Source organism: Panthera onca, chromosome C1, assembly GCF_046562875.1.
Source record: "Panthera onca isolate mPanOnc1 chromosome C1, mPanOnc1 haplotype 2, whole genome shotgun sequence".
Lineage (NCBI taxonomy): Eukaryota > Metazoa > Chordata > Mammalia > Carnivora > Felidae > Panthera > Panthera onca.
The window spans coordinates 39,295,116-39,310,376 of NC_138346.1; the positions used below are offsets into that span (position 1 = coordinate 39,295,116).

The 15,261-nt window shown below is 40.1% G+C and overlaps 1 protein-coding gene across 5 annotated transcripts in view; it reads left to right on the top strand.

Annotated features, from left to right (window-relative positions):
- The window catches only part of HECW2 (HECT, C2 and WW domain containing E3 ubiquitin protein ligase 2), a 371,931-nt gene that overhangs the window by 245,168 nt on the left and 111,502 nt on the right, over nucleotides 1-15,261 (top strand). For all 5 annotated transcript variants that reach the window (XM_060622749.3, XM_060622748.3, XM_078451061.2 and 2 more), the window contains 4 exons: nucleotides 812-907; nucleotides 10,941-11,091; nucleotides 11,779-11,882; nucleotides 12,607-12,731. In XM_060622749.3, the coding sequence (XP_060478732.1) occupies nucleotides 812-907; nucleotides 10,941-11,091; nucleotides 11,779-11,882; nucleotides 12,607-12,731 (476 nt within the window). The remainder of the gene's footprint in view (nucleotides 1-811; nucleotides 908-10,940; nucleotides 11,092-11,778; nucleotides 11,883-12,606; nucleotides 12,732-15,261) is intronic.

Here is a 15,261-nt window from a genome sequence, read left to right on the forward strand (position 1 = left end):
GGGACCTGAGGTTGTAGACACAAAACCAAACAGGCAGGTAGCTTTCACATCAGTGTAATCTGCAGGAGTTTGCAGAAACATCGTAAGTCACTCTTCTTTATATAAAACCTTCAAAACAGAACTTCATATGTACTTTGCATCAAGTGTAATATTTTTGACTTCTGCAGTATGGAAAAAGTGAACTAAGTTAGGTGATGTGTTCGGACACTTGAAGAAAAGGCTATTTTTAGTATCTCAGGATGCCAATTCACACATAAAATTTGTATTATGTCTCAATGAATGTGGCTTGGTAGAATGTTTCCTTTGAAATGTTCTATTATAGATGTATCAGAAAGGCTGAGGATAATTTCAAATGCCTAAATAGCATAGAATCAGAAATAGGAATGATTTATTTATTCTGTAATTTATTTTTCTACCTAAATTATCCCCTTCTCCTCCTCCTCTTTTCCTTTTATTTGTGTTTTTGTTTCCTTCATTATCTTGTGGCCATTATGTGACCCTAAAGCATTAGTGCATGAGCGGGTCCAGCCAGGGTGGAAAAAGGTGGGGGAGGGAAGGGATAGGTGCAGAGGGACATTTCTCTAGAAGACCCTCTTCTGCCCAAGCATTCATCTCCTCTTCTCTTCTTTTGTTTCTGGGTCCTCATATGGAAAATGAGAGACCCTAAGGAAAGAAAAGAGACTAGCTCCAAGATTTGTGTTAGGTGGTTTTTGTTTGTTTGTTTGGTTGGGTTTTGTTTTTTTTTTTACAAGACTGTTTTGATACTAAAGAGGAAAACAATACCCAAGTGCCTTTTTCTCTTTAATCCTAGGTTCTCAAGCCAATGGCCACCAGCCATTGAGATCACTGCCTTCAGTACGCCAGGATGTTAGCCGATACCAGAGGGTGGACGAGGCTCTTCCCCCAAGTGAGCGCCTGTGAACTAAGGGGTTCACCTTGATCAGAGGGTGCAAGGATGGCGGGCAGATCCTTTCCATAGAACCTAAAAGATGGAAACCCACTCCCTGAGAGGAAGGGACCTTGGGGCTGCCACTTGACATAGCAGATGTAGTCTGGAAAGTGCTAAGCTGGTGACTCCTCTCTGGCACTGTTCTGCTGAACGAGCGGGCAGCTGGGGGAAAAGTAAATACTGTAATGCCCACAGAGTAAATATTGTAATTGGGGAAACAGATCCAGATATTTGGGACAATTGGGTTTATAATAGAAACTTTTTAAAATTATGCCTAATGGCAGCAAGAATTTTCAGTTAGTAGACAAATGGGTACAATCTCTTAGCAAAGCCTCACTCTATGGAATATACTTCTCTCTACTTAACAGCATTTTAAATCATTAAATACAGGGCTCTGATTTTTTCCTTGGGGATATGCAGGGAACTATTCATAATTTCAGAAATTGGTCTACCATTTATTTGGCACGTGACAATTACTGGGGATTTGAAATATATGTTATTTCTTTCATTTTCATTTTTCACTTTGAAGGAGGGATGGCTGAGAATGAGGGATTCTGGGAAATAGTTATGCAACCTGTATCCAAAGGTTAGAGTGATATGGCCAGTCATAATCTGGACATAATTTAAACTCTGTTATAAAGTGATATTGCTCTGTAAGAGCAAGCATTTTGATGAACAGTAACAAAGCTCAGTAAATACTGCTTGTAGGAACGTACTGGAGTATATATCTTTCTGCCTTATTGCTTTTCCTTCTTATTCACCCTCTCTACTCTCCCATCTTATATGTGACCATAGCAAGAAGCTGATGCCCTTGGCTTTCAGTATTTTAAAAGTGGTGGGGCAGAAAGGTGGAGATGCAGGAGTATGCATTTATAGAGTTAAAATGCTGAGTGCTTTGTTTTGAGGAGTGTTAACAAAAAAGCTGAATGGTACTATGATAATAGGCCAAAATATTGGCTTGATCCTTTGGAAATTCTGTTACGTACAGTTCCTTCCCTTGTTCATATATTTCAATAATTGAGGGTGGTTACTTATAGGAAGTATGTATTTTAAGCAACTTTTAAAAATAGACCAAGGGATTAATTAACCATTGTATCATTTTAAGCAGATGGGAGAACAAAAATATCCTTATTGCTTGCCCTTGGAGAAAAGATTAGAGGCAGAAAAGGAAAGTATTCCTCGGAGATGCTTCGATATAATAGGAAAAAATGAATTGGGAACATGAGGAGAGAATTCTGGAGAGCTTTCTTTATATGTGTATGTGGATTGATAGTAAGTCATTCGAATTTTAGAGGCATTGCATCACATCAGGGTATAGATAAATGGCATCTTCCTGGCCACATCTAATTGCTCTGAATTTTGTTGAACCATAATTTTGGTTTTCAGATTATAACTAATAAAGACAGGTACTTTCCCGCTGAAATTATGACCACTGTTTGTGGTATTTCAATGCACTTATTTAAGTACTGATATTTGCATTACACAGAACGTATTTTAGGATTAATAAAAAACAACTGGCAGTTTATTTTAATAGGTTGTTATCTCCCACAGCAAAGAAGGAATTTAATAGTATATCTAATTTAATGAATGACTGATGAAGAGGAGAAAAATTCTTTTTTTTTTTAAGTTTATTTATTTATTTTGAGACAGACAGTGTACAAGGAGGGGCAGAGAGAGAGGGAGAGAGAGAGAGAATCCCAAGCAGGCTTTGCACTGTCAGCCCAAGGAGCCCGATGCTGGGCTCGAACTAACGAACCCGTGAGACCATGACTTGAGCTGAAACCAAGAGTTGGGTGTTTAACCAATGGAGCCACTCGGGCACCCCAGAGGAGAAAACTTTTTAATTCCTCTTATGCAACTTGCAAATACGGGGGTTTATATTATCAAGGAGAGGTTACAGATTACGGTCAGAGCATGCCTGATTACTGTCCCCACACTGAGCATGCCTGATTACTGTCCCCACACTGTTTTGCCCTCTCCTACTCCTGTGTCTGTCTCTTCTTTTCAATAGTTTATTTAATCACGTGGCTGCCCTGCTAGTTGTCTATCCCCAACCTAGTCAGTTCTCTGCCTTCCTTTCCTAACCAGGCGACTCTACTACAGCCTCTGACTTTGAGCTATGGCATTCCATATTCCACACTGTCATGTGCATTCTGCCTTCATGCAGCATCTCCCAGGAGGCTCAGCTAAGGGGCACCTGCTTGGAGTGTACAGATGAGTCCATCCCTTAAATGACCTGGCTGAGTTATTTTAAGGCTAAGAGTTGTATTTAAAAAAAAAAAAAAGTTTATTTATTTGAGAGAGAGAGAGAGAGAGTCAGAGAAAGAGAGGGGAGAGAGAATCCCAAGCAGGCTCTGCAATGTCAGTGCAGAGCCCAACGGGGCTCAATCTCACGAACCGTGAGATCATGACCTGAGCTGAAATCAAGAGTCAGATGCTTAACTGACTGAGCCACCCAGGTGCCCCTTAGAATTGTACTTTTAACACTATTAATTATAATACTTCAAACTTGCATGGTGCTTTACAGTTTACAGAGCACTTTTACATGGTTTTTAAATTTTTATTCTTTGTTACATTTTTGTGGGGTAGGTCAAGTAGATCAATGGGTAGAAATTGGCTAAAATGATTCGCTCATTTTATAGATGGAGAAACTGAAGCCCAGATAAATTAAGTAACTTGTTTAAGATCCCATACTAGTAAAAGTTGGGGCAGTCTTAAGCCTTCCTTCTCTATTAGATATTCTGATCTAAGATTAGACTGTTGTGTGGGTTGATGAGTATAAATTCTAAAAGTTTACTTAGCAGCAAAGGTAGTGGCTTATATTGTGGTATGTTATCTATCAGGTGCAAACAACATCTTAAATCAGAGGCTTTGGAGGTTTCACTGAATCTTTATTATATTGTAGTGTTTTGAGGCCAGACCTAGGAAGGCTCAAAAAGTGCTCAATTTTCTCTCTTTTTGCCCCAGCTAATCAACTGACTAGCTGATTTATTTTGAGAGCGAGAACTCAGCAGGACTCTTACCTAGGAGCCCCTGAAGTGTAAGAAAAGCAGTTGTAGTGACCATACGAGCATAGCCCAGACAGGTTTGCTCTGTTAAGCATCTGTATCAGACTCAGAAGCACTTTTTCTTCCTCCCAGCCAGGTAGGGCCGGCTACTGACACATTGTGTCTTAGACTTTGATACCCCCCTCACCCCCATTATTGATTTTTTATTTTCCTAATTGTTTTTGTTATTTGAGCTTACTTTCACCTTAAAAATACTTATGTATTACCATATGGCGAGGAAACCACCCAGCAAACTTGTGCTTCTCTCTGAAGATTTACAAACTCAGCTAGGGGGATTCAGTGGTGTCCCTTGCTGTACTGCTTCCCTGTTACAGCTGATCACGTGGTGGTCTATGCATCAGTGTTATAACTTAGTCTCTGAACATCTCTTTGAGCTCTTCTTATGGACGGCAGTTCTCCTGGCTTTTCTGCTGCTTCTTCCAGTCTTATTCCTCCTGTCTCAGGATCGGGGAACTCGATCTTTGTCTTGGACTGACAAAGGCTGCACAGCTGTAACGATGTTCGACCAGTTGTTTTCACAGCCTTACCCTTGCTTTAGGCCATGGATCCTGCGATAGGACCTTGTGGACTGGGTAACTCTAACCTCTGACTGACAGATGGTCTAATGGTCCCTACAACGTCCTAAGAACCACCCCCTCCCGCCCCCACAGCGTCCTAAGGGCAGCTTGGCAGTATGGAGAGCCTTTGGCTTAAATCTGAATATGCACTGAGCACTAAGAATGTGCTTATCTTCTTCTGAGGTGATTGATGGTGCTGGCAGCTGGAGGCAGTTCAGGCTGAAGCCCACCAGAACATCATCAGCAAGACAAATCTTGGTCATTTTAGCATTAACATAAGTGGAAAGAAAAAAGAATGGCCCACTTAGCCCCTTCTGAAAAATGATTTTATTTTTCCTCCTGGGTCCAATATAATTGTCACTTAATCCCTTGCTGCACTGGGGACAATAAAGAACTATCGAGTAAGTGTTTTCCCTCTAAAAGGGTAGGAATAGGATTAGATACAAGATGAACAGTCTGGATTAACAGATGAACAGTCAGACTCTTGTAGGATCCCAGGATTATTGCCATGTTGTTAGGATTAGTGTATTATTTAGGTGGTGGCTTCCAATGGGCAGGTCTGGAAGAACGCAGGAGAATGTTTATCATTCTTTGGGGTTGTGCACTTTCATTATTAAAGCATCCTTTGACATGAAGGTTTAAAAAGACAGCAGTGACTCTGAAAGGTATAATTAATCTCACTTTCTACTATGTTCAAGGCTAGGAGCTCTTATTTTCTAAAGCTTAAAAGTTAGTTTTATGAGAGGAGAATTGATGCTTTTTTTTTTATTTAAAAAAAATTTTTTTTTCTTGATGTTTTTATTTATTTTGGAAGGAGACAGAAACAGAACATGAGTGGGGGAGAAGCAGAGAGAGAGGAAGACACAGAATCTGAAGCAGGCTGCAGGCTCTAAGCCGGCAGCACAGGGCCCGACATGGGGCTCGAACTCACGAACTGTGAGATCATGACCTGAGCTGAAGTTGGACACTTAACTGACTGAGCCACCCAGGCACCCCAAGAATTGATGCTTTTAATCTAAAAGCTACTTTCTTTAAAAATTGACCCACCATATTAAGGCCCACCATATGCATTTGTTTGAGAGATTTATAAAAACTTTTTGTTCAAACATAGTGTACACACAGAAAAGAGCACATTCTCCCTGCTGAATTCTCCCAAACTGAGGGCATGTGTGCACTGGATGCCATGTCACTGGCACCCAGAAGTCTCTTTGTGCCCCCTTCCGATTACTGACCCCCACTCCTGAAAGGGAAGTGAACCTTCCATGCTGGCCCTCAAGTCACAGAGAAGTTAACTTGCTTTTGTACTTGGTACAAACGGTTACCTCCTTGAGTGTCAAAATAAGGAAAAACTAATCTTTTAAACGTTGTTGTCCAACGTCTATCGCAAAGCTTAATTTTTTCCTCAGAAGTACCTTTAGTTCGTTATAACCTCATTATCCCATCATTTGGTGGAGATACCATGGTGGTTATAATTTCTTATAGTTGATTTATACATTTACTTCACAATGTTCAGGTTCTTCATCTTTCTTTCTTGTTTTTAATGTTCATTTATTTTGAGAGAGAGCACAAGCATGAGTGGGGAAGGGGGCAGAGAGAGGGAGAGAGATTCCCAAGCAGGCTCCATGCTATCAGCGCAGAACCCAATGCCGGGTTCGAACCCACAAACCGTGAGATCATGACCTGAGCCTAAATCAAGAGTCGGATGCTTAACTGACTGAGCCCCTCAGGTTCTTCATCTTTCTAAACCCAGTTACAACTAATTCCAGCCCTACTCATGATTCTCTCACCCCCTTGGTTCTTGTGGTTCACGAGTCCCCTGAAATGTCATTCTATCTAGTCATTGATCTTCTTGCCGATCTCAGTGCTCTCTGAGATGTGTTCCTTTCTTCACCTCATTGCCAGCTGGACAGACAGTCCACTGGGGGCCAAGGTCTAGTGTGAAGGGACTGAGAAAGAAGCATTTTGAGATGAGGAGGGATCAAAGGGATGACCCCTGCTTCCTTCCCACATATGCTGATTATGAAAGTTGAAAATGTGTAAGACCTTCCTTGTTCTACCTCCCTCTGGTGCCCTGCTGAGGGATTAATGCTGCGACAGTAGCCTTTGGTATATACTTTGACACACTTTCTAACTCTGACTTCCCCTTATTGTGCACCTATTTAAAGGGGGCACAGGGCATCTGTGAGTCCACTTCCTCCTGGATTCCAGTTCAGAATATTTAGGCTGAAGTTTAGTTTCTTGTAAGCCTGCACTTCATGACCTCTTAGAAATTTAGCATGAGCTCCATGGGTTTACCTGGTAAATTAGCTGCTTTAAATTCTTAGAAATTTATGTCCGTGTTCCTCAAATTTTAGTGCATCTAGAAGTCACTTGGGGAGGTTCTCAAAAATGTAGATAAGTGAGTCCTAGCTTCAGATAGTCTGGTTTTACAGACCTGAGGTTTGTCCTGGGAATCTGCATTTATATTGGTCCTCAAAGTGATTCTGACACGTGCTGTCAGAGTCCCAAACTTTGAGAAACGTTTCTGTAGATAACAGTTTTCAAACTCTTTCACTGAAGCTCTTTATGAAAATGAAGTCTTACGTGGAAGACCAGTAGGCACAACAGATAATACGGGGGGGCTGCAATGGCTAACATGGTGTTGGCAGATAGTTCTGGAGCCCCAACACTCAGCATCCCAAAGCCCCTGGCTTTATAAGGCTAAATTAATTAGAGTTTAGTTTGCAAATTCTGGCCTAGACATAAGATGTTGACAGGTTCTTACTGAACCTAATGTAGAAAAATGGGTGTCGTTTTGAAGATTCTTATAATTTTAGAACTGAAAGAGACCTTAGCAATGTATAATTCTGCCCTCTAATTTTTCAGGTAAAGAAACTGTGGTTCATAGAGGTGTAATGAGTTGTTGAAGGTGTCGTAGCAAAAGTGTGACAAAGCCATGGCCAGAAACCCCAGGCCTTCTTCCCGATTTGGTGCACTACATATACACACATCTCGGTACACTGTTCTCAGGCTCATGGCGCACTGATGATATACCCCATTGTACATTGTGGCAAGACAAGGAAGTAAATGCCAAGTTCCCAGTCTTCTAATCCTGCCTGTCTGATTTTATCATGATCTCTGAAAAAAAAAACTTTGATGTTGGGCAATGAGTTCTTAATACGGTTGCTTGTACCCAGAACAAACCAGGTCCAATATAAAAATTTATAAGATGTAAAATAACCATACCCACCTCTCTCCTTTGATAGATACGATAGAGAGCTCATCTTTATGGAGGCTCTTCTACTGTCTTTTTCTCAATGGTAGGGTATTGACCACTTGGGTAAGAATGGATTTTTGTACTTCCTGAACAGGTCAAAGACCTAACATCCTTTCTCAATCCAATGCCAAGTGTCCATTTGAAATCAGGAAGACAACATTACTCTTTATGGGAACTTAAGTAACAACGTCAATTTAAAGCTATGACATTTGTGGGTGCCTGGGTGGCTCAGTTGGTTAAGTGTTCAACTTCGACTCAGGTCATGGTCTTGTGGTTTGTGAGTTCGAGCCCCGTATCAGGCCCTCTGCTGTCAGCATAGATCCTGCTTCGGATCCTCTATCCCCCTCTTTCTCTGCCCCTCCCCTGCTCTCTCTCTCTCTCTGTCTCTCTCAAAATAAAATAGACATTTAAGACATGACATTTGGTAGGGATAGTCTGTCTTTTTTAATTAATTAGGTTTTTTTTATGTTTTAAGTTTACTTATTTATTTTGAGAGAGAGAACATGAGCAGGAAGGGTGAAGAGAGAGGAAGAGAGAGAGAATCCCAAGCAGTCTCTGCACTGTCAGTGTGAGGAGACTGATGCGGGGCTTGATCCCATGAACCCATGAGATCAAGAGCCAAAATCAAGAGTTGGATGCTTCACTGACTAAGCCACTCAGGCACCCCAGTAGGGGTAGTCTTAATATACATCCAACATCCCGTGTTCTTAGAAAGCACATGTTTGGACTTCTTTTTCTTATTCTTCTCATTGCACACAGAGATATCTTTGTTGAAATACATCGAGGTTATTCCTGGACTTTGTGGAAAGCGAACACAAGAACCATTCTTTGTTATGGTTTCATGTTCTTTAAATTACTCGTCCATTCATTTCATGCTGTGTGCAAGGTATGGTGGTAAATATATTTGGAGATTCCCCACCCCACCTCCACTGTGCTGCCCATGTGACCTCATAGAGACCACGTTCAGTGGGGTAAATTCTTGTCTAGTTTGCTCAAGGAAAAAGTTCTGTGTTTGAAGATAATTTTTTTTTTACTTTCTTCTGTCAGAAAATGGAAAGTATGCAACAATGTTTTCTTTTCTGCCTGAACTGCCAGAAAACCAAAATTTAGAGCCAAATTTTAGTTATACGCTTATCTTGGGAGTTTGGCAGCACCTCTCTTTCTACTTCCTTTAGTTGGTTTCTGTTCTGTTTTTATCCCTCGTTGACCGATTCTCCATTTTTAAAATTGGAAGCTAACTGCAAACAATTTTGGGAGAAGGAATGGCCATTTGTTTTCTTGTGCATTTGGTTTGAGTAGAATATGTGCTTGAATTACCCTGGCTCTAATGAGATGGCATAATTGCTTCTCAAGATCTTTGAGATGGGAAATATGCAAAGAGCAGAGCAAAACAATGGAATAGATCAAAGGGTTTTGGAGAATCATTCCTGAAAAGGCTCTAATGTAGTAACCATTTGTCAGCTTATGGCAGGCTGATCATGAGGTCATTTTGAAATGTCCTATTGATGGGATTGCAGCTGGGGCCAAAGAATTCAGATTTGTCCGGCTGGTTCGTTGTGAGTCTGCGTTACCTTGGAGCATGAGTGGCACTGAATTTGTTTGTCTCTCTGGTGCTTTTTCTCAGCGCAATTTTTCTTTCTCCTGCCATTTGTTATAAATTACCACGTGCTAGGAACAACAAGAACAGATCTTTCCACCTCCCACTGAGGCAGCCCGCAGTGATTGTCTGGTGCTGGCATTCAGGTCTTTCCAACCCTGAGAACTTTGTTGGAATCCTCACTCTGTTCACCTCCAGAGTAAATACCAGAGGAGGTCAGGAGCAGGCATGCCTTCCTACTAGTCTCCAGGATTAGACCCATGGTATCTGTTGATAAGCTATGTGATGACATGGGGAGTTTTGAAATAATTGAGCTGCTAAGGAAAAAGTTGCATATTAATTTCAAAAAATATTTTACGCAGAAATGGAAATGTGTAAAGAACTTTGCTGGTTAAAGAATAGATTTCTGCTGTTTTCACATACTGCTATATAAAATCGCACTTTCCAACTACAATCCATTTCAGACTTGTGCCTTTTGAAAAGATCAGCTCATGCTTTGTGTATTTTAATAGAATGGCCTTTTAGAGAGCCACAGAGGAGGTATGTCTGGCTCTGCTTTCTCTGTTTTTGTGTAACATGCACTTAGGTATTTGTTTACAAAGATGAACACTATCAATGAGATTGCTTAAACAGAAAATTAAATAATGTTTTAAAACATTGTATTTATTTGAGGTTGGAGGCAAGTAATTACCCTGCTCTGAAAATGTATTCATCTTTGGGAAAACGCAAATGGGAACTTGTAGGTAATGATGCTATTTGATGCCTGGGCTAGCATTATTTTCTTTTGAAGACTACATGTACCAAAATTTTATGTAAATATGCACTTGGAAGGTTCTAGCTATGATTCTTTCATCTACGCTGGAAAAAAAAAAGGAAATCCATTTTTGGTGAAAATGATCGTCAATACCAATTTCGATGCAAATACCTGAAGTCTTTGCAGTAGACCAACTACTTGTATTTTTATTTTTACTTATTTTTTAAAGGTTTATTTATTTATTTTTGAGAGAGAGAGAGAGAGAGAGAGAGAGCGCGCACAAATGTGCTAGCAGGGAAGGGGTATAGAGAAAGGGAGAGAGAGAATCCCAAGCAGGCTCCATGTTGTCAGCACAGAGCACTACGATCTCATGACTGGGAGATCCTGACCTGAGCCAAAATCAAGAGTTGGATGCTTAACCAACTGGGCCTGCCCCCTACTTGTATTTTTAAAATACTGGCAGTTATACATGAAGATGAGCATTGTGGGCAGATCTGGAAGGATTCTCTACATTCAGAAACTCTTTAAAGGGTTGGTATTACACCCCCCCCCCCCCCACACACACACAAACAGTATGTTTACTAACTGATCACAACAGATCATGAAGTGGACTGGGGGAAGTGCCTGATTATACAGTGAGGTATATGTTATTAGCCCCAATTTATAGCATGTCAGGGAAAACACATGCTGAAATTAATGACCCACGTTAATGGCCTCAGGTCCTCTTCTAACCAGCCTTGGTGCATTCCTGCTATTTAGATTGGGAAGCACGCATTGACAGCCACGGCAGGATCTTCTACGTGGATCACGTAAACAGAACCACCACGTGGCAGCGACCAACAGCTCCTCCCGCCCCTCAGGTGCTGCAAAGATCAAACTCCATACAGCAAATGGAGCAGCTGAACCGGCGGTGAGGATGCACGTTTTCACTATGACTGTTAGTGGGTGGTTGGGCTTATTTTTACGTGGGCCCAAGTAGAAAACATGGTTGTCTCTCTTTCATCTTTGCGTGCCCTGTCATTAAGACGTAGCTGGTACCTCTTTTGATTTAGAGACTTTCTTGAATTTATCTTGGTTAAAAAAATAATAACTATATGCATATACCACTTGTTTTCTTGTAGAAAAGAAAGTAATGATGATGCTTTTAATCATCCCAAGGCATTAATTTTTAGCAAAACAGAGCATATACATATATAATTGAAGCCAAATATCTTTCTAAATATCTAGAATCTCCATTCATCATGCTTCTTTATTATTAAGCTTTTTAAATGTTCTTTTTTTGAGAACTAATTGCTATGAAGTATAAAAAGTTCTTTTCTTTAACAATATAAGAATTTAGTTTTCTTTGGTTAAGGGCCACAATTTTTTTTTAAGTTTTATTATTTTGTTAGGAAAATGTTCCACAAACAACAGACAGAAGAAATTCAATGCATTGTAATTTACTTTTAAACAACAGATGGCCCAGAAGGTCAGGGAATGGAGGTTTGGGGAGGTAGGCCTGAGGCTGAGAAGATAGTGATGCCTTCTGGGCTCTGGGGGAATGGTTGAGCCTTCTTTTAGAGGCTGCCGTGATGTGATGGTAGGCTCATGATTTCAGATACCAGAGTATTCGCAGAACCATGACTAACGAGAGGCCTGAGGAAAATACCAATGCTATTGATGGGGCAGGAGAAGAAGCTGACTTTCACCCAGCCAGTGCAGGTAAAAGCCTTTAGAATTGTTTGCTTGTTTTTAAAGTTTGTTTATTTATTTTGAAAGAGAGAGAACATGGGCAGTGGAGGGGCAGAGAGAGAGAGAGAGAGAGGGAGAGAATCCCAAGCAGGCTCCATGCTGGCAGTGCAGAGCCTTACTTGGGGTTCAATGCCATGATCCGTGAGATCATAAATTGAGCCGAAATCAAGAGTTAACCGACTGAGCCACACAGGTGCCCCTAGGTTGGTTTGGTTTGTAATCTCACAAAAGTAGAAAACAAATAATAAGGATTTCCAAGAAACGAGATTTTCCTTTTAGTGAACTTTTGTTCTTCAATAAGATCTGGTAATCAAATGCAAATGGCAGAATTCACCAGAGACCTCTTCTAATCCTTGACTTTTTGTTAGTGCTAAGAAAAGAACCACAAAACCAAATAGAATATAAATGACTTTAATCTCTGGATCTGTGGGATAGTGGAAAATGATTGAATCTGATCACTTAGAACATCTAAGGATGCATTAAAATGTTAGTAGTGGCTAGAAATGTTCAATTCTATTTTCGTCAGGTCTTATCTATGAATTTGCATCAAAGAAAAGAGTATTCAGAGAATTAAAATAATAGCAAATGATATAGGCATCCTTTGGTTCTCTTAAAACATAGACGGAAGTGAATAAGTATGTTTCCAGTACACGGAAAGGTTTCCCTAAAAGCCTTTGTGGTCTGCCCCATCTAGATTTCCGACGAGAGAACGTCCTGCCCCACTCTACCTCCAGATCCAGGCTCACGTTGCTGTTACAGTCCCCCCCTGTGAAGTTCCTCATCAGCCCAGAGTTCTTCACCGTGCTGCATTCTAACCCTGTGAGTATCAAACCTAAGAGTTTGTAATGGAAAAAGTCACTGGCCAAAGGAAATTATCCTCATATATGTGATAATGGTAAGAATGACAAGAGCTAATGCTTGCTGAGCACTAAGTGTGTTCCAAGGTCTGTATTAAGCACTATTTATGTTTTAACCCGTTTGGTCCAAAGAAACCTATGAGTTTGATAAAACTCTCATTTTTCCAGATAAAGAAACTGAGGCCCAGAGAGGTTAAATAACATTCCCGAGACACAGGCTTCCATTATGGGATGAATAAATCATGAGAATAAAAGCTAGAGATAGGAAATACAGCCAATGGTATTATAGTAGCATTGTATGGTGACAGATGATGGCTATACTTATGGTGAGCATAGTATAGAGAGTGGGTAAATCACTGTGTTGCACACCTGAAATTAATGTAATATTGTGTGTCAACTATACTTTAAAAAAAAACCCAAACAAAAAAAAACATTCCTAAAGTTATACACCTACTAAGTGGTATCATTGGGGTTAAAATGCCAGAGATACTAACTCTAGAGTCTATGCTCTTGATGACCACCTTATTTTGCCTGCAAAAATGTGACTAAATATCTGTGTATTGACAGCAGGCAGTGGTCAGGTCAGTCTTTGAGATTGTGATACATGTTCTCTGAAAGAGAAAATATAAACTTTATACATTGCTGTAATCTGAAAAATAAATCAATGCGTAGAGGAATGTTTTAAAGATATAAGAAGTTTGCATGGAAGTTCAGGGTTTTATTTTTGAGAGGGGGAGGCATGGTGATGTGTTTAGAATGAAGTAGATTTAAATTTTTGTCCTTTTACTCATGTGTCTATTGTTTAGAAACCCCACCTCTGTGATTTTGCTATGGGCCTAAAAATGTTAGTATCAGCTAAAAGAATAAATCTTTTGTTAACCAGAAGATTAAAAAAAAAAACTTTAGTCCTTCAGTCTTTTAGTTATTGTTCTAAATAGAGAGAAATCACTATGACTCCCTCCTTTGCTTCTTTGCTTTCATTTCCTCAAGCCCTGAGTATTAACCAAAATTACTGCTTTTCCTGATCTTGATTCCTTAACCAAGAAACCCCTCACGTACATACCATCCCCTTGTTTAATTTTTCAGGACAACCAGTCTCTCTAATTCTGCCCACAATTATTTTGGAGTTAAACCTGGATTAGAAAGTTTTTATTTTGCTCAAAAAACATTAGGGGTGCCTGGGTGGCTCAGTCAGTGAAGCGTCCGACTTCGGCTCAGGTCATGATCTCACAGTTTGTGGGTTCGAGCCCCACGTTGGGCTCTGTGCTGACAGCTTAGAGCCTGGAATGCTCTGGATTCTGTGTTTCCCTCTCTCTCTGCCCCTCCTTTGCACACGTGCGCTCTCTCTCTCTCTCTCAAAAATAACTAAACATTAAAAAAATTAAAAAAAAAAGCATTGACCTCCTAAAGAAACTAGAATATATAGGGTGACAGTGAAAATGTTGCACACTTATTTTTTGGTCATGCAGCATGATATTTGTCTAAAACACTTCTAGAAAAAAGAGAAGGGTTTGAAAATACTATATAAATTAAGCCAAAACTGTGTGTGTGTGTGTGTGTGTGTGTGTGTGTAGAATAAAAATTAGAATGTGAATAGGAAAGCATTTTGGTTAGAAATTGGTTGGTTAGAAAGGATTTCTTTGTGATATGAATCTTGTATCACAGAATAAATAATGGATATTAGTTGGTAAAAATCGTGTAGAATGACCTTCTAGGTGGAAGATATGCATGAACAAAGATGGAAGTAAAAAATGTGTCTTATATGCATACTGAATTCTTTCAGTAATAAATATTACTGAAATAAATAAATAAATAAATAATTTATTATAAAATTTACTTATTATAAAATACATAAATATTACTGAAAACATGATCTATGCTAGAAATTATGGCAGGTGCTGCAGATGCTGGGGAATAAAGTAAAGTTCTTTCCCCAGGGTGGACAGAGAGTAAGGGCAACTTTAGGAAGATGGCTGCAAAATGCCTCTCAGAAGAACTAGTTTTGAGTTAAGAGCTGAAAGATGAGAAACCATCAGTCATGGGAAAAGCCAGGGGAAGCTCATTTCAAGCAATTGAAGCAGTGAGCGCAGGGACACCAGAAAAGTGAGCAGACTGTACAGGGCTGCTGTGTCATGATAGAAATGGGGAATAGTGTGATATTAAGTCAGAAAGTTAGCAAGATCCAGATCGTGGATCATTCTGAGATCATGGGGAGCCATCATGCACTTAAACTGACACGCCCAATGTGGAAACTGTAACTCTGAAAGACAAGAGTGAAAGCAGGATGATGAGAATGAAGGCTCTTTCCTGGTCCAGGGAAAAGACAATGATGACTGGAGCCTTGGGCTTGGCATGGAACTGGAGAGAAGTGCATGGATTTGAAAAACATTCTGAAGGTAGAATCACTATGATGTGGTGAGGAATTGGTTGTCAGAGATGCGAAAAGGGAAGAAGCCAGAAATACTTTTAAGGCTTTGGTTTGGCCAAGTTGT